Genomic DNA, 24,029 nt, shown 5'->3' with positions numbered 1-24,029 from the left:
AGTTAGCAGTTAGTGTATATAGTATTTGCACGGTGTATAGTGTCATCACTTGACAATGGGTGCAAGACAAAAACCACAGGTGCACCTGCATAAAAGAACCAATATTAAATTTTATCCAAAAAGTTTTGTTGAGGAATAATTTTGAATTCTAAATCCAGAGGAGGAAATTCACTCCCTGGTAAAAGTTTATACCATCAGACAGTCTCACCTAATTAGGGGAAGGACATACTCTGTTGTTTTAGTTTTGATAAAATTAAAGAAAATAGTACAAGAACTATAATAGTCCCCCCCCCCCCCCTCCCCCAAAAAAAAAAATTCACAATAAAACATGAAACCATTTGAGACATTATATAAACTGCTTCAGAGATCCATCCAAGTCTTAACATATGATGAAATTTCACAAGAAGCACTGCAACAGCAGCAGGATGATAATTCCTTAAAAAAAAGAAAGCCTACCATGTACAAATTCTAGTAATATCAAAAGTTTTTCAATCTTCTCATTTAAAAAGTCTCCACCCACAAAGATGAAGTATCATTGAAATTCATCATCACCATCAGAACAAACATGTAGAGGACTAGATGGTGAATCATCTCCTCCATCTGTTGCCAGCCTTACATTCTGCTTCACAATGCAACCCCCAGCATTATCCGCCTTCCTTCGCTTAGAAGTGCAGTTAGAATCTATGTCAACCCCAGGAGCCTTCAAATGTTCTCTAACATCCATTAATTTCCCAAGCTGGTCAGGATAAATTTTAGCATCTACAGCCATAGCATCAAAAATTTCTGCAGACGTTTTGCCCTTCACCTTGTCAGGAACCTTGGAGCCATCCACACCATCAGGTTTCTTTCGTTCGCAAGTGTGCATTATTTTTTCCTCAGCATCAGTAGACTCCTCAACACCAATAGATTTGTCATCACTCAAGTCCTCAGCAACAAGCTTCTGAATCACATTAGCTTCTTCATCTATAAACTCAGCATTAGTGTTTTCAGCAACACTAGGTTCGTCAATATTGTCACTCAATTCCCCATCGCTTTTAGAGGCCTCCTCCTCACTCTTAGTCATGAGCCTCTCTATTACATCCATCACATCTCTGTTAACCTGCAATAATCAAATCCTCGTCATATACGTTAGGAGCCATGAAATGGAAGCAAGTAGTTATAATAATCGTGTTTTCCAATATTAGGGTCTGGATAATGGGGTTACAATCAAAGCACAAGTACCATTTTCAGCCACATTAAAAATAGGTCAATTCAATTACGCTTTATAGGCTCTGGCATAATAACTCTGTTTCTGATCTAAATATGTATAGTACATTAAAAAAAGCATATCAGTCATTAAAAATTGCAATACCTGTGGGTTTTGAAGAAAGTCAGAAATGTCATTAGAGCAAGATGGGCATTTCATGACATTCTTCCGTGCCCTAAGTGTTCGTCCACCATGACATGTCCTCTCCCTTACAAAAGTTTGACCAGCAAAGGCATTTTCCAAACAAGACTTGCAAAAATTATGACCACAAGGGGTTGTAAGGGGAAGAGTCATCACATTCCGGCATATCAGGCAGCTAAATTCTGCATAAAAGCATGCTTTACATCAAAATTAACTATAGTTCACCATAATTAAGATCATTACACAAACCCTAAATTCACTCTCTCTTTTACATTTGTATCTCAATACTGAGATCCCAGCTGATTAAAAAAAAACATTTTTTCCGGTCTTAACATTCCAATTTATATTAAAAGAAGCCCATCAGTTAAATGGGGTGGGAGGAAACCTACTCCGAATTCGTTTTAATGGAGATAACCTTTAAACAAGCAAATCATTGTAAAAGCAGGTCAGAATTCTCTACAGGTTCTTAACAAGTGAAAGGGTTCTCCTTGCCCTTAAAATTTCAAAAAAAAGTTAAAGCACGTAACACATTACCATGGAACCAAACACTAATGGCAGTCCCCACTTCCCTTCTCTCATATTCGGAACTAAAAATATATATTTTTTGCAGCCGTTGTGTTTTTGTTTACATTAAAATCAATGGAAAGGCTTGTGGAGACCAAAATAAATGGCAAGCAATTTAACATTGCCCAGATGAAATAATCAAATTATAGACAATGAAAATTATTGAAACTAAATATCATACTATAGTTTTTCCAGCAGTATTAAAAAAAAATTGAGTTTTCAAAAGTAAGGAATCAAATAAACAAACCTTTCAGGAGCCTCTCTTGTGCACTCATTCTCTTTCCTTGCCTAATATCTGCCCCCGATCTCTTTCTCTCACCCAGACTTCCAGTGGCTTTTCTGCTGGGAGGTGGTGGTTTCTTCCAATTCCAAATACCATCCTCCTCCTGCCAAACAGTATAATACACAAGAACATAGAGATTCAGTTATGGTTAAAATGCAATTAGCCAATATGAGTGATACAAATGACACCAAACAATATGAACGGAGGCTATGTAAATAGCAACTAATCTCATTAATTATTTTCCTTGCATTAAGATCCTTTTAATGTTGATAAAGCAAAATAATTTGTAATATAAATGTTCATAATAGCCTGTACAGGGAATAGGAAGTTTTATTGCAAAAGCAAAAACAATCAAATAGGTCAAATCACAATTACTCACATGATAATCCCAATGTGGGCTTTCCTTCCTTTCTGCGATATCTGTTGCATTGATAAGCTCCGGAATAGCAGGAAGAGGTCTTGGTCGGTCTCCATGCTCATCACTACAGTTACAAGTGCAGAAGAATTGCTAAAAGAAACAGCATAATGGGCATATAAAGAAAGGAGAAAACCAGTAGTTTTCCCAACTAAGCCACTAGGGAGCTATTCAACTTCCAGCCTTCCAAATAAGTCACAAACCTTGTCCATGGTGCAGGTTCATTGTCACATCTAACAAACAAGTATCTGCAGACCTTCTTACCCTGGCACCGAGAAGGGGATACGCATAAAAAAACTGACCAGATGAAAGGCAATAGATGGCAATACAAACAGCTGGATTTCCAAACCATTCAGAAAGACGGTCTTACCTGAATTCCAACTTTACGCCAGCATTTCTCAATCCTATAAATACCATCATACCGGACCCCAGTTTCTGGGGCATAAGAAGAACGTGTCTCCTTGTGAGACCTGCCAATCGTACAATGAATGATATATCACTTAAGATATAGCTAGAATCACTTAAATCATATAGGATTGAAAAACCAAAACGTTAAAAATATGTAAATTCGGAAAAGAAGTTTGTTAGCACATAAAATGATCATTATAGCCAGGTCTTGTCAGAAAATCAGACTAGAGCCACCAATACAATCTACTATACAAAGAAGTCATCATTTGAACCTGAGGTAAATGTGGAAATATAAATTTGTACATCTAATATATGACAAACAGGTGGCCATATATACTCATCATATAATTATTAGCTGGACTTTTCTCTCTCTAAATAAGATAATCATTAATAGAGATATCTTCTAGCCCATAAAATGGACCAAGTTTATGTTTGTTGTAATTATAGGGAATCTTTTGACTCTACTTTACTTATGAGGACGACCCATAAATACATAAGTCCTATTACATTCATGATTATAATAATATATTTATGTCATAAACAATCATTTTCGTTTTGATTCCGTAATTGACTCCATCGTAAAATCCTTTTCTTTTTTGGAATAAACTGATTGGTCTTTTTCATCTTCATATGAAAACAATTTCTTTGAATCTTTATTTTGGGTCCTACAGTATTGATTGACTCTATTTGGCCATTTTTGTGGTACTAATATAGCCCCATCTAGTCTGAGATTCCTTGCATGCTCACTAATCCACGATGCCCAAAAGAAGAAGTTGCGTATTTAAAGAAACTAATATCTCAATTGTCTAGAGTGACTTGAAATGTATACTTCAATTTGTTCACTTCCCCGGGAACCCATTAATTTATAGGTATTAACTTTTTTGTAGCATTCTGACTCCAAATTATTGTTTCCATAAACCCTATAACTACAATGAACGTCATTTGGGAGAAGACACCTCTTTTTCCAATTATCATTTTCAGTGCCCAACCCCAAAACCAGGTGAAAAGGAATTATTTTCAACCACAGTGAACGATGATTGACAAATTACCATAACCAACAGGTCAGGATGCTCAGGTAATTTTTGGTTAGTTGTCGACATTTACCAGGTTACAGAGTCATTTGGGATCAGAAAAACCCAAAAATTCTAGTTGTTCCATAGGACAAAAAGTACAAGGATTGTACAGGCCACAAGTTGGTTTAATCCTACAAAAACGTAAACTTGTTAAATGCCTTATTGACAGCCAAGAAGTTTACGCTATATTTGCAGTTTGCACTCCTCGTCTCAACTGCATGGAAATGAATCCAACATGAGTCTTACCTCACAACTCGAACTGGGTATCCTTTCTTACAGCTTACACGAAGAGCCTCATTCATAGAAGTGAATTCCTGATCAAAGGATTGCAGCTTATTTGTGCGCTTATTCCCACTAAGGTCCCTTCCACCACTGCAAAATACAAAAAAGATAAAGATCCAAAACAATAGTTGGAATGAAAAATAAGGAAATAATTCCAAGGAGGACCCCAGTTTAATATTAAAGAATTTAACAATAACAACAAATAAAGTAAGTATCATATGAATGATTTCTTGAACTGGAAAAATAAGTTTATGATGAATGATACAGAACAGGTGGGGAAGGACATCATGCAGTCTCTTACTTTCTCTTGAGAAAGAAAAATAAAATGTACAAAACATTACCGAGTTGAATACTTGCATATAAGGACAATGTCCATCCACTGGACATCAGAGGTATTACAAAACTAATATTAAAATAGGAGACCAAATATTTCAGCTTTAATCAAATTGAGCGCACAATTGGCAACATTGACAGAAGCAAGAGTCAATTAGTTCTCCATCTGCTGACAAAGATCCACTTCCTAAAGTCTACAATGGAGAATTTTATGGCAAAGGATACGTTCTTCCAATGAACGGTTACAACTTAATTAATGCACACCATTCTAATTTGCAAAGTTTTCAAGCAAGGTGATGGAGACACCACCCTTGCTTAGTGTACAACTGCATAAAAATACAATGGACTCCAAATTTGGAGATGGTTTAAGTTGGGTTGCCATTCCATTGTAACTTCACATGGAAAAATATTAAACAGGCAATGTCACCAAAAGGTATTAACTAAAGATCTGCAACAATATATCTCTAACAAATGAATTAGGCTCAGGTACATTTACAAGGACGTCAAAGACAAATTCAGATCATCCATACATACATAATGAGTATAAATCCTATAGTCCTAACCAATCAAATGACCCATGCAAGTTAGATAAGTAAATCTAAGAAGAGGTTGAAGGAAGAGACCTCCCAGTGTAGAGAAACCACTCGCCATTGTCTTCATCATCCTCATAGCCTCCAGATAGTGCCACTGATTGAGCACCATATTCCTTTTGCCCTGCAATACCCGCAACATGTGGAAGATGGGTCCCCCATTGCCTGCATTCCATGCGGTCCTCCCATGATTCCCCAACCAACACACCCTGCTTTCTCACTGGATCATTTTCCGCAAGGATTGGTCCAAAATGATCCGGTGGGACTGTAACAAAGATCTTCCCACTACAAGCATTTGCCTTTCCTGACTTCTTTGCCCGCTCTGTAGTAAATGCTTTGTCAGGTCGGTTTTGGTTGTGTATAAAATGGTAGGGTTTCAAAGGTCCTCGTTGATCAGTCACAGTTGACAATTTGGCCATTCGGATGGCAACAACAAGCACTGAGTTGATACGAGGATGACTCGCAAACTTGTTGGGAATGGTGTGCCGGCACTTTGCACAGGTACGCTTCCCCTGCCCCACCCATTTTTGAAAGCACTTTAGGCAGAAATTGTGGCCACAGGGAGTCTGAAACAAAGAAATAAATGAAGTTATTGCACAGCCTCCAACAATGACAAGTCTGCACTTCAAGAGCAGACTAGCTAACTGGTAAATTTTTTGCATTCCAACTATGACAAACCTGCACTTAAGAGTAGCACAGCTAACTGGAAAATTTTTGCTTTCAAGCGAAGTCCATTTGATTCCTTCCATCGATATATTTTTACTAGTAACAAAAATACTTACTACAGAGAAAATAAACGGGTGATTAATTTTAAAAAAAAATTTGAAGTTACTTTTTTTCTTTCTTTCTTCCTTTTTTTTGGGGTGTGGGAGGATCTTGATCCTTTACAGCAAAGATAATTGATGACTGGCAAAGCAAAATTACACGTAAAACGTGTCTACAAAACCAAAGTACCCAATCAAATATCTTGTTTAATCTCCTTGTTAGTCATTGATCATCTCGGATACAAATCATGCCAGGACTTCTGCAACCGAACCTATACATATTATTTTAGTTTATTTTTTTCCTGAGACTACAAATTCAATGTCAATTCCACCGCTGTATCATAAATCATTGTGTGACACTCAATAAAGGAGCAAAGTTTCACAGATATTGGTACCATATGTGGATCCGGGTAAGAAAACATTAAGTTGAATTTTGAGGCAATATATTTGAAGAAAGAAAACTTGATTTCACCATTCCAAGGAAAAACTACCCTGGTGTATTCAACATCATTCTTATCATGAAAAAGTCAAAAGTACCCTTAAAATGTCAATAAAGTGGGCAACAGAGTCTATGACGAGAAACGTAACACCAAGACCGAGCACCAGAAGCACAGACTAAAGACTTCGACAACAAAATTTAGGACGACAAACGCAACACCAAGAGCGAGCACCAGATGTACAGACTGAAGACTTAAGACAACAAAATTGACATCCTCAAACTACTCGGTGTGAACGTCAAATACTTCTTCCTAGCCCGTCCTCATCGAACCACCAGTAGAAGAGAATCTAAGCGACTACGACAACCTATCACCATGACCCCTTGGTACACGGTATCTAACCGGTCCAAGGGGTATTAATGGTTATTCCGGAGAAAAAGATTTTATTCCCTTGCGCGCGTCGGCTAGTTATATTTTTCACTATTTCCGTCAGAAACGAAATTACACAGGAAATACGAAGAAAAAAAGACTCAGGCCGAAAGATGGGGCTACGAGCAGAGTGCAAGACGCCCTCTTCTCAAGTCTGACCCAAAGTTGCCGTTGCACTATCGTTTTGAAATTGAAAACTGTTACTAGAGAAACTGAAATTCACTTGTGTTCTTCGGGAGAGAAAGGGGGAAGAAAAGAAGAAGAAAAAAAACAGAATGACCTTATAGGTCCAAGTTTTCCGATTACCCCGACGGAAAACAAGGCAATAGTACCAATGCTTGATGTAACGAACGCCTAATATAACGGTGATAATCCGAAGAATCTATAGATCAGAAAATTACGAGATATAAACTAATTCAAATCACATAGATAAAATACCACAGCCAATAAAAATAAGGGGAAGTGTATCGTGCACGACACGCACGTTCCTGGTGACTTCCGCCGTCGTCGGAGGGTTGGGGAGAGGGACAGTAGGAGAGCGCGTAATACCGATTTTGCCCCCTTACTGGAGGAATGCACAGTGGCTACAGCGTAAAATCGGATGAGAAAACAGCATTTACTGTGTAAATCTCTTAAATCTTAATCGAAACATCTAAACATAAAGATGAATATAAAAATATACTAACCGTAACAGGTCTATCGAGCAATTGAATACAAAACGAACAGTTCAAGCTCTCATCGAGCATGCCGAGAACATCATTCCGTCCGATATTGTTCTTGGAATCGGCTTCGTCGAGATTCGGCGATCTTTTTGACAGAAGGTCTTGCCGTTTCTTTGCTTTTTCTTGCTCCGTCAACGATTCGTCTGCTTCGATTGCTCGAATCGCAGCGATCAGTCCCTCAGAAGTTCCAGCATCGCCGGATAAGATAGAAAATCCAACGATCTGTGCCGGAATACCGTCGGAGGTCGGAGAGCAGTCTGGACATTCCCATTGTACAGCAGATGCTAGGGTTTCTGGACGAACGGAAAGACAGTTGAGGTGCCAAGGAGTAGCACAGGTGTTGCAGAAGAGCTTATCGTCGTCTGAAGGCGATTTCCGGCACAGCATGCAGATGCCGTCACCGTCGCAGGGGAGTTGTCGAGACTGCGATTCCGCCATTGACGAAGCGAAATGTTCAGATTCACACAGAATGGCGATGGTGATGTGGTTCTGTGTACGGAATAAGAAGAAGGAAGAAAAAAAACTTCGGGTTATTTAAAGAGGAGAAACGGCGATGGCGGGTTTTCGAAGTGACATATTTTCCGGACCGGTTTTAAATTTCCCTCTTTAAATTCGGTAAAGTAAATAATAAATAATAAAGAAGAGAAGAAATGGAAGCTTCAGCCTTCAGGGGTTGGGTTGGGGTGGGGAGTGTGAATGAATGAATGAATATATAGAAATCCAGTGAAGCGCATCAATGCCAAGATTTTTTACCACTTATGGAGACCTATGTCCAGGGTAGCTGGTAGGGAGAGGAGTAGAGTGATGGGACGGTTTTCTATTATGTCCAAAATGCCCTTACTTTTATGTTCTTTTTACAATTTACCATCAAAAAGTTCCATATCCAAAATTTTAAATAAATATAATGTATTGGTACCGTATATTTCTACCCCAAAAAATGTACTATATTATTTTTCGGTATAACAAATACCATGCTCTATATCACTCAGTTTAAAGTATAACCAACAATAATAAATTATCTTTTTATTCTCCCAACCAAAAAATAAAATAAGTTTCAACATACAAACAAACAAAAATATTTTTTTTCCTATTTATATTTTATAATGATACAATTCATCTATTCTTCTGTTGAACTTGATGTATCAATTATTTATATCTTATAATGAATGGTGTATGGTTACTGTTTATGATTTTTAGATCTTTTGTAGTTTGAAATAATTTTATAAAAGTTATTTGTTTAACCACTTAAGTCAATAAACCTGGTTTCCAGTAATTCTCATTTTACTTAATTCAAAGCACTAGCAAGTAGCAACAACACAAATAGCTATATACTGCATTACAGTTTAGCATCTATATGGTTTTATTGAAGTTTTAACTTTCGACTAATAATCATTGTGTAAAATCTACTATTTAAGATATAAGACAATGATCTTATCAATAATTAGTATATCGTTTAACAACAAACGATTACAATAAAGTTTGAGCTACGTCATTGACTCTAGTAGTTTTAATTAAAAGAAATTTAATTTTCTTTGTAGACAATTGCGCTTTGAACTAAAGAAGAAATAAGTACCGACCTAATTTATTATTGAACTACTTCAAGCGAACTTGATGGTTTATATGAAATGATTTAATTTCGTTATTTAACTATTTTAATTATTGTACGAAGCATGTCTTTATCATCCCATAAAAGAAAAATGTTATTGACCTAACCAATTAAAGTCGTCATTGTATAGCGAACCATAAAAGTATAAACTTATATTAGAAATATTAATTGCGTATATCATATTAAGTTGGAAAGTAAAAAAACCATAACATAAAAATATTCAATCTAACTCCCCATCGTTGTAGATATATTTGTGGTACAGTTGTAGCAGCATTTAATATATAGATGGTAAAACGAAGGTTATGTGATATATCTTGACATTACTAGATAAAGTAATATCAATAAATTTTGTGGGTAGATGGGGAAATTCATATAATGGCATTTTAGTAGTTAGTAAAACACGGAGTTTAGTTGATAAACATTACAAGGAATCCTTCAAACGTAAAGTGAAGGTTGGTTTTGGTAGGTGCAATGAGGGCTAACGGGTCAAATAAATAAAATATCATTTTCATTTTTACCCCCAAAAAAAAATATATATTTATCGGACCTGATTTTAGCCTCCCATTATGCTTTATTACTTGGTTGTCATATTTCCAACCCAGCGTGATTAATTATAATAAAATATTTCCTAATAAAACAAAACTAATAAATGACCATCGACAATGACATACACCACATCGACCTGGGACAACATCCATGAAAATCCGGAAACATTTCAAATATTTATTTTTGGTAAAATCTCATTGATGATCATTAATTGCCGTTATTTCGTGGATTTATTTTTGGCATACCAACTTTAATTAAACAATGTACAATGGCAGTTACAATATGGGCTTATTACAGAAAAAAGAAACATTAACTTAAATTAAATTATGGGCCGGGAAATATTAAAAAAAAAAAAAAAGAATTCATAGGATGCTAATATATTTAAACGAAAAAAATAAAAATAAAATAAGAAGCTCGTATCATCTGTGGATGTGCTTTTATGAAAAAACTTTATAGGTAGAGATAGTAAGTTCAAAGAGATTGGGCTGGAACTCTGTCCCACGACGACCCCACTTCCAACCCCGTGTGGTTATAGGCTTAGTCATTTGTGACTGAAAGTGTACAATAGGCTTTGCAACAATAGAGGATCTTTGAATAGGCCCATAAGTAACAAATAGTCTCAGCAAAGCCCGTGGAGAAGCCTATTAATTCAGCCCATCCTACCACCCCCTTATTGTGAATTGTGAAGAGAGCAAGGCATCTCATGCCTGGGCTTCATATTATGGTTCCTTGATGGGTCAATTGTGGTTGCCATGTCGGACCCTTTAATTTGATAATCTTGGAAGTGTATAGGGGATTCACATCCTCTATAATTCATTTCTTTACAATTCCCTAAAATCTCCTAAAATTTCCTTTATAGAATTGTGACATATGGCATTTAAGTAATCCAACGGTCACCCAACAAATTAGACTTTAAATAAAATTCAAATTTAATTTAAATTGGGTGATCGTTGAATTACTTAAATGCCACATGGCACAATTCCTTATGCATATGTTGTCATTCAATACTCCCCAAAGAAAAGGGGTTACATGGAATGCACACAGAAGCAAAAAGTCCATCATTAATAATTGCTACATTTGGTGGTGGGATCGATCCAAATCCAATGCGATCTGATCGAGCTAAGGCATTAAGGCAAAAGAGGCGAGAGATATATCGAAAGATGTAGAATTTCATGCTACTTAATTTACCCAAAATCATGATTTTTTTGTATTTTTTATTTTTGGTCTAACCCAAAATCATGATTTGATGTAATAGAATTTGTTCCTTCACAGTAGCTAGCTAGCCAGCTTTACATAATGTGGGAAAATTAACTGGCTATATGGTTAAAACTCAAGAATAATAAAAAATGTATAAACAGTAGTGTAGATTTGAGTTCAGAAAAGTTGGCAGGTGGGACTGACTACATGCAGCAACGTATAGATCCAAGTACGTACTCCATTAATGTTGAGCAGAAATTGCAGAATTGATATAAGCCGCCGGCCATGCACAGATACATACAGATATGAAAATAAATTAGGTGAGGGATAGGTCCTTATTCATGGCGGGTCCACTGCTGCTGCCGGAATCATCACTGGGACGGGGTGGTGGTGGTGGTGGTAGACTTAGGTCATCCCAGGCTTCAAGCCATCTCATCATTTCCTTCCCAAACCCCAAAACTGAACTCTCGACGCGGCCATACCTTTTCATCCACTGCATCGCAATCTCTTTGTAACAACTCCTGGCAGTGGTGCACTCCGGTGGGAAGGAAAAATCTCTGAAGAATTCGACGATCACGTCTTGCCAAGGCCTTGGTATGTTTTTACCATTCTTGCTAATCGTTTCCTTCATTTCATCAGGGAGCTTTTTAAACCAATCCGGCTCCGGTGGGGCTTCCCCGCGTTTAATGGGCTTACCGAAATTAAATAAGTCAAAAAATTCCACTGGCTCGCATGGCGTACTTTTGTAAATATATGGCAACCCCCATTTTATTGCAAGGTTCAGATGACAACATATAATCTGCAGATCATCGATCAAGCTAGCTAGGTTAATTTAACACAAGAATAGCTAGCTAGCTAGCTAGGTCGTCTCTTCGATCTAGTTAGTTTTATATATATATGTATGCCATGGAAATGCATGCATGGATATAGATATATATATACCTCGCTACACCAACCAGCCCAGTAGATGCCATATCCATACTCTGTCTGGTTCCAACCCTTGAGACCAAAATACATTGCTGGCCCTATGATCTCCCTGTTAAAAGCCAAGTTCGCTGCACGCATTGGGAATAAAGTGCCTCTTGGAACTGTTATTGTTCTATCTGCAAGCCTGCATGTGTTCGACCGATCGATCAATCGATCAGGGTATTGTTAAAGAAGTAAAGAAAAGAAAAGAAAGTTCTCTTAAGAAATGTAGTGTTGGGTACAGTTAAAACTACAAACCCTTTGCTGAGAGGGTCATAGTCAGGAGTATTAAGCCAGAGGCCATGAGAGAGGACGGTGGTTACACCTGCAACGCGACGATCGTACAGTTTGCTGGGTATAAAAGACGACGGCGGTGTCGTAAGGTTCTCTAAGTGCACGGCCAAGGGATTGATCTTCTCGCCGGTGTTTCGATCCTCGGCAACCTTAATTCCATGTATACATGCATGAATCATGATCAAAACAGATCGATCGATCGATCGATCGAGCAGCTAGCTAGCGTATAATTAATTAACAAGAAAAGAAAAGAAAAGAAAAAGAAAAAGAAAAAGAAATTGAAAGAGAGGAGCCAGTGAGGGTTAATTAATCACATACATAGCAATCGTCATCGAGGGTGAAGATATACTTCTTCTTGGAAACCAAGAATCCAAAGCAACGGATGGCAGCATGACAGACGGAGATGCAGCGAGACTTGTCCCCAAGAATCCGACAGATGTCGTGGTGGTTGTAGAGGTCATAGTCGTAGCCTTCAGGGACTTGGATCTTTCTGGAGGGATCTCCACCTTGAACTATTATCAAGTGATAGGGCTGGAGGAATGGCCTCCATGTTTCCAAAAAATCTAGTTTACTGAAACTGGAACTCGGTGAGATCACAACGTCGACCTCATCTTGCAGAAGGGCCGGGGCCGGGGGTGGGGGAGGAGCAGTGCTAATTGGAGTATTACTGAGCTGCACAGACGAAGAATCTTCACCATCATCATCTAATTTCACGGGTGAGGGAGACGGAGGCAGGGGAGAGGGAGAGGGAGAGGGAGAGGTCGCCGGTGGAGACGAAGAAGACATGGTGTATGGTTGGTTGCTGGTCTGTTCAGTAGTACTTCAGGGAACGAATTGAAGGAATTAGATCAATCGAATCAGATTTTTCTGAAACTGGGGGTTGCATGCGTTCATGTATTTATAGCTAGCTAAGCCAGTACAGTAGTACTGTTCGGATGCGAAAGGCGGAGCGGAGGGAGTTTAATTAGTACTAGTGCGTCGGAGTTCTTGTAACGATCGAGTTCCGTGGTTGACATTGAAATTGAGATTGAGATTGAGATTGGGATTGGTTGGCAAGAAACCAGCAGCTAGAGAAGAGTAGTTAATTTATAACAGAAAAATCCACGTTGACTATATAGAATCCAAGAAGTTGAAAGTTGCATGGGATAAATAAAATAGAATCTTTAGAAAATGAAAATTCCAACAAGTTGAAAGATGGGATATTCAACAAATTAAAATGAAAGAATGTGTACTATGGTTGTTTTGGTCGGCTGCTTTGCCATCACAACTCACAGGATACTTTAATTAACTTGCATGGTAAGTATCAGCTAGTGGTCTTCAATTCCAAGCTAAACTCGGCCAATAATGTTAACCTTAACTCACAGCGCGCGCGTCATTATCCCCTGCTCAATCCTCCTCGCGTCCGCAATAATTCCAGGATTTCGGGGATTGCTAGGATTTGGAGGTCATTTCCTTTTTCTGTTTTTTTTTTTTTTTTAGGATGTTGAAAAACTTCATTTATAAACTTGAAAAGTAATACAGACACATCCAAAAAGAAAATAAAGAAAAAAAAAAAATTTCTTCTCTCAATTTTTTCATTCTCTCTGTATCCTTTCTTTTTCCCCAAGCGGAAGGTTCAAATTATTAGAGAAATTAAAAAAAATAAAATTTAGGTAGATGCGAGATCCAATACTCCGCAGATATGAAGATTTTATGCCGGAGCTGGAATTGTCTCCCGTGCATCTGGAAGCTTTGCTGCTATGAGAGTTTAGTGTTGCTAGTCGCCATCGGTGTGTCTTTGTTGTGGCTGTCGTTTCCGCCCTTGTGGCGTGTCTATGTCCGCCTTTGTGGTGTGTTGCCTTCTCGATACATTTCTTAGCTAGGATGACCTTATCTATTGCATATATGACATTTGGTCAATTTCCATTCCTTGATTCGGACCGAACCTTATGTTTTCATGCATTTATCCAATGTCTAATTTATGTATTTTTATTTATGCAGCTACATTCATTACCACCATGGAAAAACGTTTCGGATTCCTTTTTTTTTAAGAAGTCACCAATGTTAAATATGTATATATTTCTGTTTTCAGCATTTTCCATGTCTAATTTGTTTACCATGGAAAATTTGGTTCTTTTTTTTTGAGTCACCTGTTAAATATGTATATATTTTTTTCTTATCTTGAAACAAATAAGGATATACAATAAATTTTATCCCATATAAACACGTGATAATTCTTTTTAGCAACGGGCTCTTAAGATTAGTTATATGACGGGTTTCTAATGGAGTCTGCAAGGAACCTCATAGGTAAGGTGGTATATTCCAATGAATCACTTTCCATTCAGTAGGATAGAGTTTTCTGTGAGAAATTAAGAGGGTAATCTTTAGAAGAGGAGATTCTTTAAGAAAGAGATCTAATTAGGGATTATATATTACGTTCCTTGGGTCACCTGGATAAACCTAAACGGCTCGATCTTTTATTCAGTTCTGTTTATGGTCATATACCTCCGGAAATATCGTCTTCTTCTTCTCTCTTTTTGATAAAAAGTTACTTGCAATATATATCCAAATAAAGAACTTGTACATAATGTTAAATATCATTATAGGGTCGCTTTGACGTAAGTAGCGCAAAAAGTTAGAGAGACGGACATTTCATACAATAAGCCTTCAGGACATAAGAATATAATAGGTAAAGGGGGGCTACATTGGTCATTAAACAACTTAAGAGGTATTTTGGCCCAAAGTTTGAAATATGAAAAAAAACATAGCTGTGAGAGACGCATTATTTGTAGTTTTGAAAACTAGACATAATTTATTAAATTATGGGGAGACAATATTAGTTTGTGCTCTACTAAGAGGACCAACACATAAGAAAAATTGTATTCTTTATTACATTAATGAATCACCAAGAACCTTTTCTTTCATAGATTTCAATATGTTTTTCATGAAAAATCTGAAAATTTCTTTCATAGGCTTAACCTAAGAAGAGAAGAGTAAACACCTGCAAGGTTATTATTGAAAAGAGCTTTGAAACTAGTTTATCAAACGATTATTCAAAAGAAAGAAAAATGAAAGAAATATCTATATACCAAAAACAAAGTATTGAAATAAATATTCATCTTTTTCTTTGGAAAGGGACTTTTGATAAACCAATTTTTTTTCTCAATTAATCAACAATTTACAAATTCTAGTTTTTTGAACAATGGTACATGATTGAAGAGCAGAGTAAGAGGGCTTCAAAAGGGTGGGGGTGGTCTTCATAAGCTTCTACGATTATAACTACGTGTCATACCAAAATTTCAAGGGGTAATACAATTAAAATAAACTGCAAAAGTAACCTCTCTTGTATCCTCCTTCAAAGCACTTCAAAATCCTTAATGGACTGCCAAAAAAAAAGATATCATTGTATTGACCATTGAGCAAATCGGTAGGCATGAATAGTTACTGAACCCAATGCCAATTCTGGGAAAACGAAAAAACAGAAAGTTAATTTACTAAATTTCCCCTTAGTTCATAAGCTTTAGAACATAGATTCATTAAACACCACAGTACAAATCAAGAAGTAAGTCATAGTCACAATCTCAAATAGCCCAAAGAGTTAGCTTGAGGAATAGAAATATACAAGTCATACCAAAGAGACCCTAAAACCTATGCCACAAGTAAACTTGTTCAATGAAAATTTTCCCATGTCAGGGACAAACTTTGAATCATCTAGTAAATGAGTACAATCATCATATAAACAAGCATCAGACCCTGCATCACCCTTTGGGGGGGAAAAAGGGTACATCAAAGAGGTGACCTCTCAAAAGAGCCCAACAAGACACATAACGTACGTATTAAGGAAAATATAATTAACAGGCATGGGGAAATCCTTATAATAGAAATACCATGCATGAATTGAAGCATGATGATAAAATCAGGCAGAAGTAGAACAATGAATAATTGGTAATTAAGTAGAGATTTCTCAAGTATTTTAGATTCTATACATACAGGTCAAGCTCTTCCAACTGTGGCAATCGAAAGACTTAGAGGCATAATTAAACACGTGTATAGCCCGATCTACATTTTGGAGACCCATACATAAAACTCGAGGCGGGTGCATCACCAGTACTCCTGCCAAGCTACAGAATACAAGCTACCATGCATATTCCTGGTATCCAAGATGGTTGTCATATTCCACAAGAATTTAAATTTATCAGACTTGGGGTTTAAACATGCCAACAAATCTGTTCAACATATATCAAACAGCCAAGAAAAATATGTTGGAGCTATTGCGTGATTAACTAATTGCCAATTGATTGATGAAAATGGATCTAGTGGTCTTGTCTATATATTATATATCCAAATATAAATAATCTCGTCGAGGCAACCATTACCAACAACAGCATGGGCGACAAACCACAACCAATTTAGGAGACATACAAAATCAGATGCAAGTGCAAGGCTGCATAAGGAGTGCATGATTCCACAAGAATTTAGCATTTTAATTGAGCAATCTACAAAATAGGTTTGGATCTAATTCCGAGCATGAATATACCTATTATATAATCCAATAACACCATAGCTGGCGAACCACATCTAATAAAATCCAGGTCATGGATGCATGGAGCAGCGAGGGCTAGCGTTAGTACCAGAGAGAATCAGGTACGTTGAAAAAGAAAAATAAGGAGTCATGCATGCAGAGATATTAGAATGAAAATTCATTAAGCTATTAATTATCCTTTATTTAGAATGTCAAAATAACTTTAGATGGTTGCTAACTTGCAAGAATGGAATAATCGATCATTCATAAGAATAATTTCTGAGATGAAACTATAATTGAGTTGAGTAGTGTACGTAAACATAAATAAAGAAAGAAATTATGTGAAACAATTGTCGTAATTAAGACCGGCCGGCCGGATTACATACCTCTGTTTCTTCGGCTAGAAGGAGAGCTAGCTCCTCCATCTTTCTTTCTTTCTTATCAATTCAGTATCAATTCAGTTCAGTGATACGAGACTCCCAATGCATACTGGTCCTGGTCTGCCTACTGGTCCTGGTCCTGGTCCGCAGCAACCTAATTTGCGAGGCTTAGTAACTTTAAGTTCACTTAAAGTTCCTTTACGCGGGTCATAAAGCAGCAGAGCTACTACAAACCCAGACCCAACGATATTTGCCTCGAGAATAAGATCACCGTTCTTTGAAAAGCATATTGGTCTGACGTACTTAAAAAAACACCTTGATGGTACCCGAAATTGTTCAATCAAGACCAGTTTCTCCCAAGAGTCCTTCACCCCATAATCCTTCATCACCCAAAGCTCAAGCTTCTTGAAGGAGACACAAATCAAGCAGATATCATTTTTTTGTCCTATAACCCCGATCTCCACGACGAGGCAGCCATTTAGGTTCGTGAGCCCGTATAATTCACTTGGCAGATGAAGGTGGTCAGGCAGTGGCATCTCTCGATACTTATCTTCTTTAATGTCAAGAGAAACAATCGCACCGATATGGTCCTCATTAGTCTTGGACCTTGAAAGCCAATGAAAAGCAGAATTTTTAAGAACCCCAACTCGGTGGTGGACGTGAAAGGAGGGAATATTATTATTGCCCGCCTCATCATCAATTCTTCTCCATGAGTTAGTAGTAAGAGAATACACCTGGACCTCGAAGCCAATATTGTAGTTTCTACTATCATCATGGAACCCTAAAACCCTTATCACCTTGTAATCTTCGGTGGTAGGGTCGTAACCAAATCCATAAGCAACGTCGTAAGAAAGGTGAGTATTTCTGCTGAGACGCATATACGGCAGCTTCTTGTGCCTTCTTGTGGATGGATTTAAAAGGAATGTGGGTGAATCGACTTTGAAAGGAAGGTCGGTGTCAAACATGTATACTAAACCATTACAAGAAATCAATAAGTAGCTTTCCACAGGAGTCGGAAACGGGTAACCAACTTCAACTTCTATTCTTTGATCTGCTTCTGCTTCTTGTTGTTTACAATCGTCTACGTCTAGGTCTAGGTCTAGGTCTAGGTCGACAGAGATGATACTTACGCCATCCATGCCTCTGTCTTTGAATCGGGCAGATACCATGCTTAGGTTGCTACTAGATTGAATGGATCGAGTGAGGTGCATTTTAACAAAATAAGGATGGTCTATTAGACCAAACCAATATTTGCATACGCACCTGAACCTCAGAAGAGTATTGATCGGAAGCCTTGAGAACAGCTCGAAGATGATGTCCTCTGGGAAATAATTCTCCTTCTCCTTCTCCTTCTCCGCCGCCATGACCAGAGACTACTAGGCCGGCCTTCTTCCTTTTATTATTACTAAGGAAAAAGAAATACAAGCATATATAGTTAGTACTGAATGAATGAAACAAGAGACTAAAAACTGCTTTAAACATGTATATTAATATTATATATAAATTACAATTCAAATATTTGAATTTGAACTACTAACTTGTTTACAATCAAACTCTATAACTTGTTGATACTTTAACTATAACTCAAACTCTTCTTGATCAGTTAGAGATAAGATCAATCGAAGATGATAGAGCTAGTTACGGTGGATTTGAATTTGAATCCAAAGACTTATTCTTTACAAAGAATTTAGAATAAAAGAACTCCCGCAATACTAACAGTTTTAAAAAATCAGATACGAAAACCCTAAATTGAACAATTTGAGTTGCAATTTCCTAACCATATCATAGGGCCTTTGGTGGATTTGCTAGAGATGGTGGTTTTTCTGTTTCATCCCACTTTGGGTATGAGGGAGGGGCTTTTAAGTCTGTGTCCAATTATCTAGACTTTGGATAGCTGCATCTGAAATTAGTTCAGTTGTTAACCCCTTCCTTGGCAACAAATGGTATGCAATGAACTATTGAGTAAAAATATTGGAGCTTCTAAAAAGATTTATGGTTATTGTATTGTCTTTTTTACTGCCAATTTCATTTATATTGGATCATTGGGTAGCTTCTGGATTGAAGTAGAATATCATTACTGTAGTTGGGTTGTCACTCTTCGGGTTGGAATGGGTTAGCATCGTAGAGATTGAAATTGAAACTCAAGCTCATCAATCTTGTCTGGGTTTAAAAATCTCCGAACCTAACCCGAACTTGAGAGTGCCCAACCCTAACAAAGCCCGACCCAACGCAGCACGCCCTAATTAACCTTGGTAGGGTTCGGTAGGGTCAGATTTCCCCGACTTACCCTAATATTTTTTTAAGGGTTAATTAATTTAATTAATAAATTATAAAAGTGTATTTAAATATTTAGGATTATTGAGATACTTAGATGGTTACTTAGTAAAAAGAACGGACACTCCAATTGTTACTTACCAAAACAAAAGTGATACTTAATTTGTTTAAAGTCATTTTAAATTTTAAATTCTAAATATTAATTTTAATTAAACTAAACTAGCACAAGATCGGGTTGGGTTGGATTGGGCTCAGTTGGCCTGAGAGCTAAACACGAATCTGACCTAACACTGTCATGGTTGATTATTTTGTAACCTAAGCCTTCTATTGGTTGAAAAAATTGAATCTGGTGGATCAGTCCAAATCAACTAGATTTTTTTTTTTGACACAAATAAGTACAATGATAAAGCCATGGAAGAATGTAGTGGTGTCTTACCTGATCCAACTAGAGATAGAATAAATTAAGATATACCAAATGGTGGAAACACACACACTTAGGTTCTAAATGTTTTGCCCACACCGACTGAAACACCGTAGCGCTTACATAATTGAAGATGCTAAAGATTTGATGTCGAGCGATGTAGCACGAGCTTGTGACCCAAGTGGGGACATCAAGGTGATGGATCTGGCCCCTGTGGTTGTGCTCGACGGTAGTTGTTACTGGTTCCTCCCGGTCTAAGGCTCTTTTTGATATCAATTATCATTATCAATTATGAGAATTTTTCATTATTTTAAAATTTTTTGTCATTTATTATCAGTTTTGTCTTGATTTAAAAAATTCTTCAAAATCCATAATAGACACCACTACATTCTTCCATGGCTTTATCATTTATTATCAGTTTTCATGCTCTTCATTTATGTAAATGTTTACTTAAAATTTTACAATTATGATGAGGGTAAAATAGTTAATATACATTCTTTTATAAAAAGTTGTATTTTTTATTTTCTTTTCTTTTCTCTTTTCTAACTTGCTCACTATTATTTTCTAACAATTTTTTTATTTTGTCATACCAAACTTATTTTTCATTCCATAATTTATTTTTGACAAACACAAAATAATTTTTCATTCTTGACCAATAATAATTTGGTCACGCGTGGGCAAGGTCGCAAGGACGACACAATGAAGTTAGGGTTCTAGTGTTTTAGGCATTTTGAAAACTTCATATTTAGATTTAAAATTAACTTAAAAGATTTTATTTTCTAATAATTGAATGATTAATGTCGCTTATCATAGATTAAATATCGATCACGCTTTCCCAGGAGAGCGGGACAAATTTTGTCTTTTTTTAATTTCACTCTGATTGTTTCTATAAACAGGTCTATATAATATACATACTGTTGAGAGGTCGGCTTGAAAATGGGGTTTAAAGTTTAAACTATGCCTCATCCTGTGAAGAATGCTGTGTTTATACTTTGTCTCACAAATCTAGTGCACTTAAGGCTTTTTAAGTCTTTAAAACCCTCGTTGAAAATCAGTCTTTTACCACTATAAAGTCTTTCCAAACTGATTGGAGTGCTGAGTTCAAATCATTCTCCAAATTTTTATAGGAGTCTTGTGGTATTGCTCGTCAGATTGTCGGAGAATCCAGACTCAACCTGCTATAGCGCAATGTCAATCTTTTCTCCAAAACCATACCCCACCTCGCCAAGCACTCTCGATGGGTATATGTTTTCTAACATGTTATTTGTCAAACCATTTATGTCTACAAGCCGTTTGCTCAATTCAATCAATGAAGAAGATGGGTGAAGGGGAAATCTCTTCATCCATCTAAGCTAAAATTTTACTTAAATAAAAAATAAAAATGGCAAATTAGTCATAAAAGTATTAATTTGTCCTTATATTGATTTTTTCTATAGTACAGGGGAGGCAGATGCAAAGTCTCGTTTTTTTTGACTAAAAATGACATAGACCAAACCTCAAGGGATATTGATGAAAATTACCCTTTATTTTTTTAATGGAGGGGCTATTACATATACCACCACCATGGAGGACCGAAAATTTTTGTATGAATGTTTTTGGTGACGCTTTGGTTATAAGATATTAAATTTTGTATGAAACCACTTTTACACTTTTTTACCAACTGCAGAAAACAACTAGGTGGTTTTCTGGATAGTCCTTGCATTCTAATGAAATATCTATTTACCAAAAACAAAGTATTGAAATAAATATTCATCTTTTTGTTTGGAAAGGGACTTTTGATAAACCAATTTTAAAAATATTTCTCAATTAATCAACAATTTACAAATTCTAGTTTTTTGAACAATGGTACATGATTGAAGAGCGTAAGAGGGGCTCAAAAGGGTGGGGTGGTCTTCATAAACTTCTATGATTGTAATTACGTGTCATACAAAATTATGGCTTAGACCACCAAACCATAATGAACTGTTTGGCTTAGCACATATAGTCTTGACTCGGGTCAAGCAATCAGCTAGTAACATTTTGTCATACATTTTACAGGAAATGATTCATCCTTGAGGCTTTCCTTATGATATTGCCATGTGAAAATTTTAGCATGATGACATGGACTCTCAATAGATATCTAAAATGTTATTTCTTGGTAAAAGGGATAAGATGATGAGAGACAGTTGTTTTTAGTTGCAAGCATGTCAAAGCATTAAATTAAACTCTTATGTATTAAGTGCTTAATGCTTATCATTAGGGCACTAGTTCATCCAAATATTATTGAGGGTTGTTTCCTTAAGATTTTTTTGGAGTTTAAGAGCAAATATGTCACATCCAAGGTCCAAGTATGTCAAGATTACTAACAACTCTATGGGAGGTGTATTAGGTCCTAAGTTTCTCCAAAAAGTTTTGTGCCTTAGCTTTTATAGCAAGATTGGTGTCACAACCATTTCAAGCCCTCCATTCTAAATGAATAGATCTGATGGTCAATATTTGTCTTTTTCATAAAAATCATGGAATTTGTCTATGATGGCACAAATTAGAAGAAAATGAAGGTAATCTAATATTAGTTTTGCATTAATTTTCCAGTAATTACCCAGGAGGCCAAACACTTTTCAAACATTAACTCCTCTTAAGGAGGATCTCTATTATCTATAATTTAACTTGATCAATTGATGTGGCTTTCCGTCCAAGAGGCAACCCCCACTCTTACTATTATTCTTGTTTGTAAATAGTTGGTTTGAGTCATCTTTAAACCACACCACGGGTTAATGGATTTTGAAACAACACTACCTTATCGAGTTTTTGTTTTCTTGAAGATATATGTTTTACATATTTCATAACAGCCGTTCTCCAAACCTTTTTTTTTTTCACTTGTTTTTTCTTTGAGGGAAAAAAAAGAGAATGAACAGTTTTAACAATCGCTTACCATTTGTCTTTGTATTTCTCGAGGGTGTTTTTGTTTTTTTGGTGAAACCTCAACTATCTTTCCAATGGTTTATCAAATGCATCCTAATATATCTTTTTATATTGTATGAAATTAATATAATTTTGGAGGTCTACACTAAAACATAATTAAGATATCAAGTGAAACTTCTTTGTCACAATTAAAGTTTGAAAGCGTAAGGATTGAAGTTAGTTTTATAAGCTAAACACTCACTAATAGTTATAGGTAATTCAAAAGATAATCTTCAAAGACTACTTACATTTGACAATGACTAACACCTAGTGAAGAAGTTATAAGATCAAACTTTCCCCTATTAGTATATATGGTATATAGATAAAATCTACTCTTACAGATTCAATTTCGAATACCTCAATAAACATTAAATAAGACAAAATAAAGGTAGTCTAAAAATGAACCAAGGTAGATTCATGCCGTTGGGGTACAACGTACACCCTTGACCCTCTCTCGTGTAACATACCATCCTAAATAGATTTCATATTTGTCATTTTCTATTGTCAAGTTGAAAATTAAGTATATTATTGTCATTATGAGATTATCTAGTCATAATTTAATGAAATTTTTTAACGGAGTGTATTTTCTCGTGTAAGAGATATTTTGGGGTGTTTTTATTAATTGAAATATTATTATTATTATTATTATTATTATTTTTGGTAATAATTGAAATATTATTGAGGTGTCATACTATTTGCTACCCATTTTTTCCTACATTTTAAGTGGGATTTCACTTCTACCTTTAGGGTAGCGGTTTTTTCTTTTCTGTTTTGTTAAAGGTAACGAACTCGGTTAGACAGCTTTTAAGCTGTTGGATATAGAAGAAAGGGAAAAATCATCTGTTGTGCACCAATGCACATATATACTAGATGGAAGGCTGAGATTAGAAGCTCAAAATTAAATTAATAAGATTTTAATAACTGTCTGTCTGATTTTAATCTCAACCATTTATTTGGTATATCGGTGCTGAGATCCTTTTCCGTTATGGATGTACTATAATACACGTGTGGTTTGCTACACGCAAGCAAGAATGTTAGAGGCCCTGCCTCCTCCTCAGCTCACCGTCTAATATGGACCGTTTATTGGAAAACCAAATCGTAGCCATACAACGGAGATCTCAAATTAATTTTCAGCCGTCCAAGTCGTTGACAACAGAATTTCAACTCTCTCTCTCTCTCTCTCTCGTTCCCAGTATTTATTTATGCATATATTTTGC

General features: G+C 36.3%; 3 protein-coding genes across 3 annotated transcripts; all 3 read right to left on the bottom strand.

The window, feature by feature from the left end:
- Window positions 1-310: 310 nt before the first annotated feature.
- LOC149006203 (E3 ubiquitin-protein ligase ORTHRUS 2-like) lies at window positions 311-8,351 on the bottom strand. Its single transcript, XM_089166053.1, has 9 exons — window positions 7,652-8,351; window positions 5,369-5,901; window positions 4,377-4,502; window positions 3,020-3,119; window positions 2,853-2,914; window positions 2,614-2,716; window positions 2,199-2,337; window positions 1,352-1,569; window positions 311-1,099 (listed from the first exon to the last, which is right to left on the bottom strand). Exons 1-9 carry the CDS (start codon window positions 8,123-8,125, stop codon window positions 533-535), a joined length of 2,322 nt encoding a protein of 773 aa, XP_089022179.1. The 5' UTR covers window positions 8,126-8,351; the 3' UTR covers window positions 311-532.
- Window positions 8,352-11,352: 3,001 nt separating this feature from the next.
- Window positions 11,353-13,082, bottom strand: LOC149006202 (UDP-arabinopyranose mutase 2-like). Its single transcript, XM_089165366.1, has 4 exons — window positions 12,615-13,082; window positions 12,273-12,445; window positions 11,979-12,183; window positions 11,353-11,835 (listed from the first exon to the last, which is right to left on the bottom strand). Exons 1-4 carry the CDS (start codon window positions 13,080-13,082, stop codon window positions 11,353-11,355), a joined length of 1,329 nt encoding a protein of 442 aa, XP_089021492.1.
- A 4,172-nt stretch (window positions 13,083-17,254) lies between these two features.
- On the bottom strand, window positions 17,255-18,541 carry LOC149006201 (F-box protein CPR1-like). Its single transcript, XM_089165363.1, has one exon. The coding sequence runs from the start codon at window positions 18,539-18,541 to the stop codon at window positions 17,255-17,257; it is 1,287 nt and encodes a 428-aa protein (XP_089021489.1).
- Between the last annotated feature and the right edge of the window lie 5,488 nt (window positions 18,542-24,029).

The sequence above is a fragment of the Hakea prostrata genome, chromosome 8, assembly GCF_041222555.1.
Source record: "Hakea prostrata isolate BN-2017 chromosome 8, UWA_Hpros_2, whole genome shotgun sequence".
NCBI classification, from domain to species: Eukaryota; Viridiplantae; Streptophyta; class Magnoliopsida; order Proteales; family Proteaceae; genus Hakea; species Hakea prostrata.
This window is presented reverse-complemented; position numbering and strand designations above follow the sequence as displayed.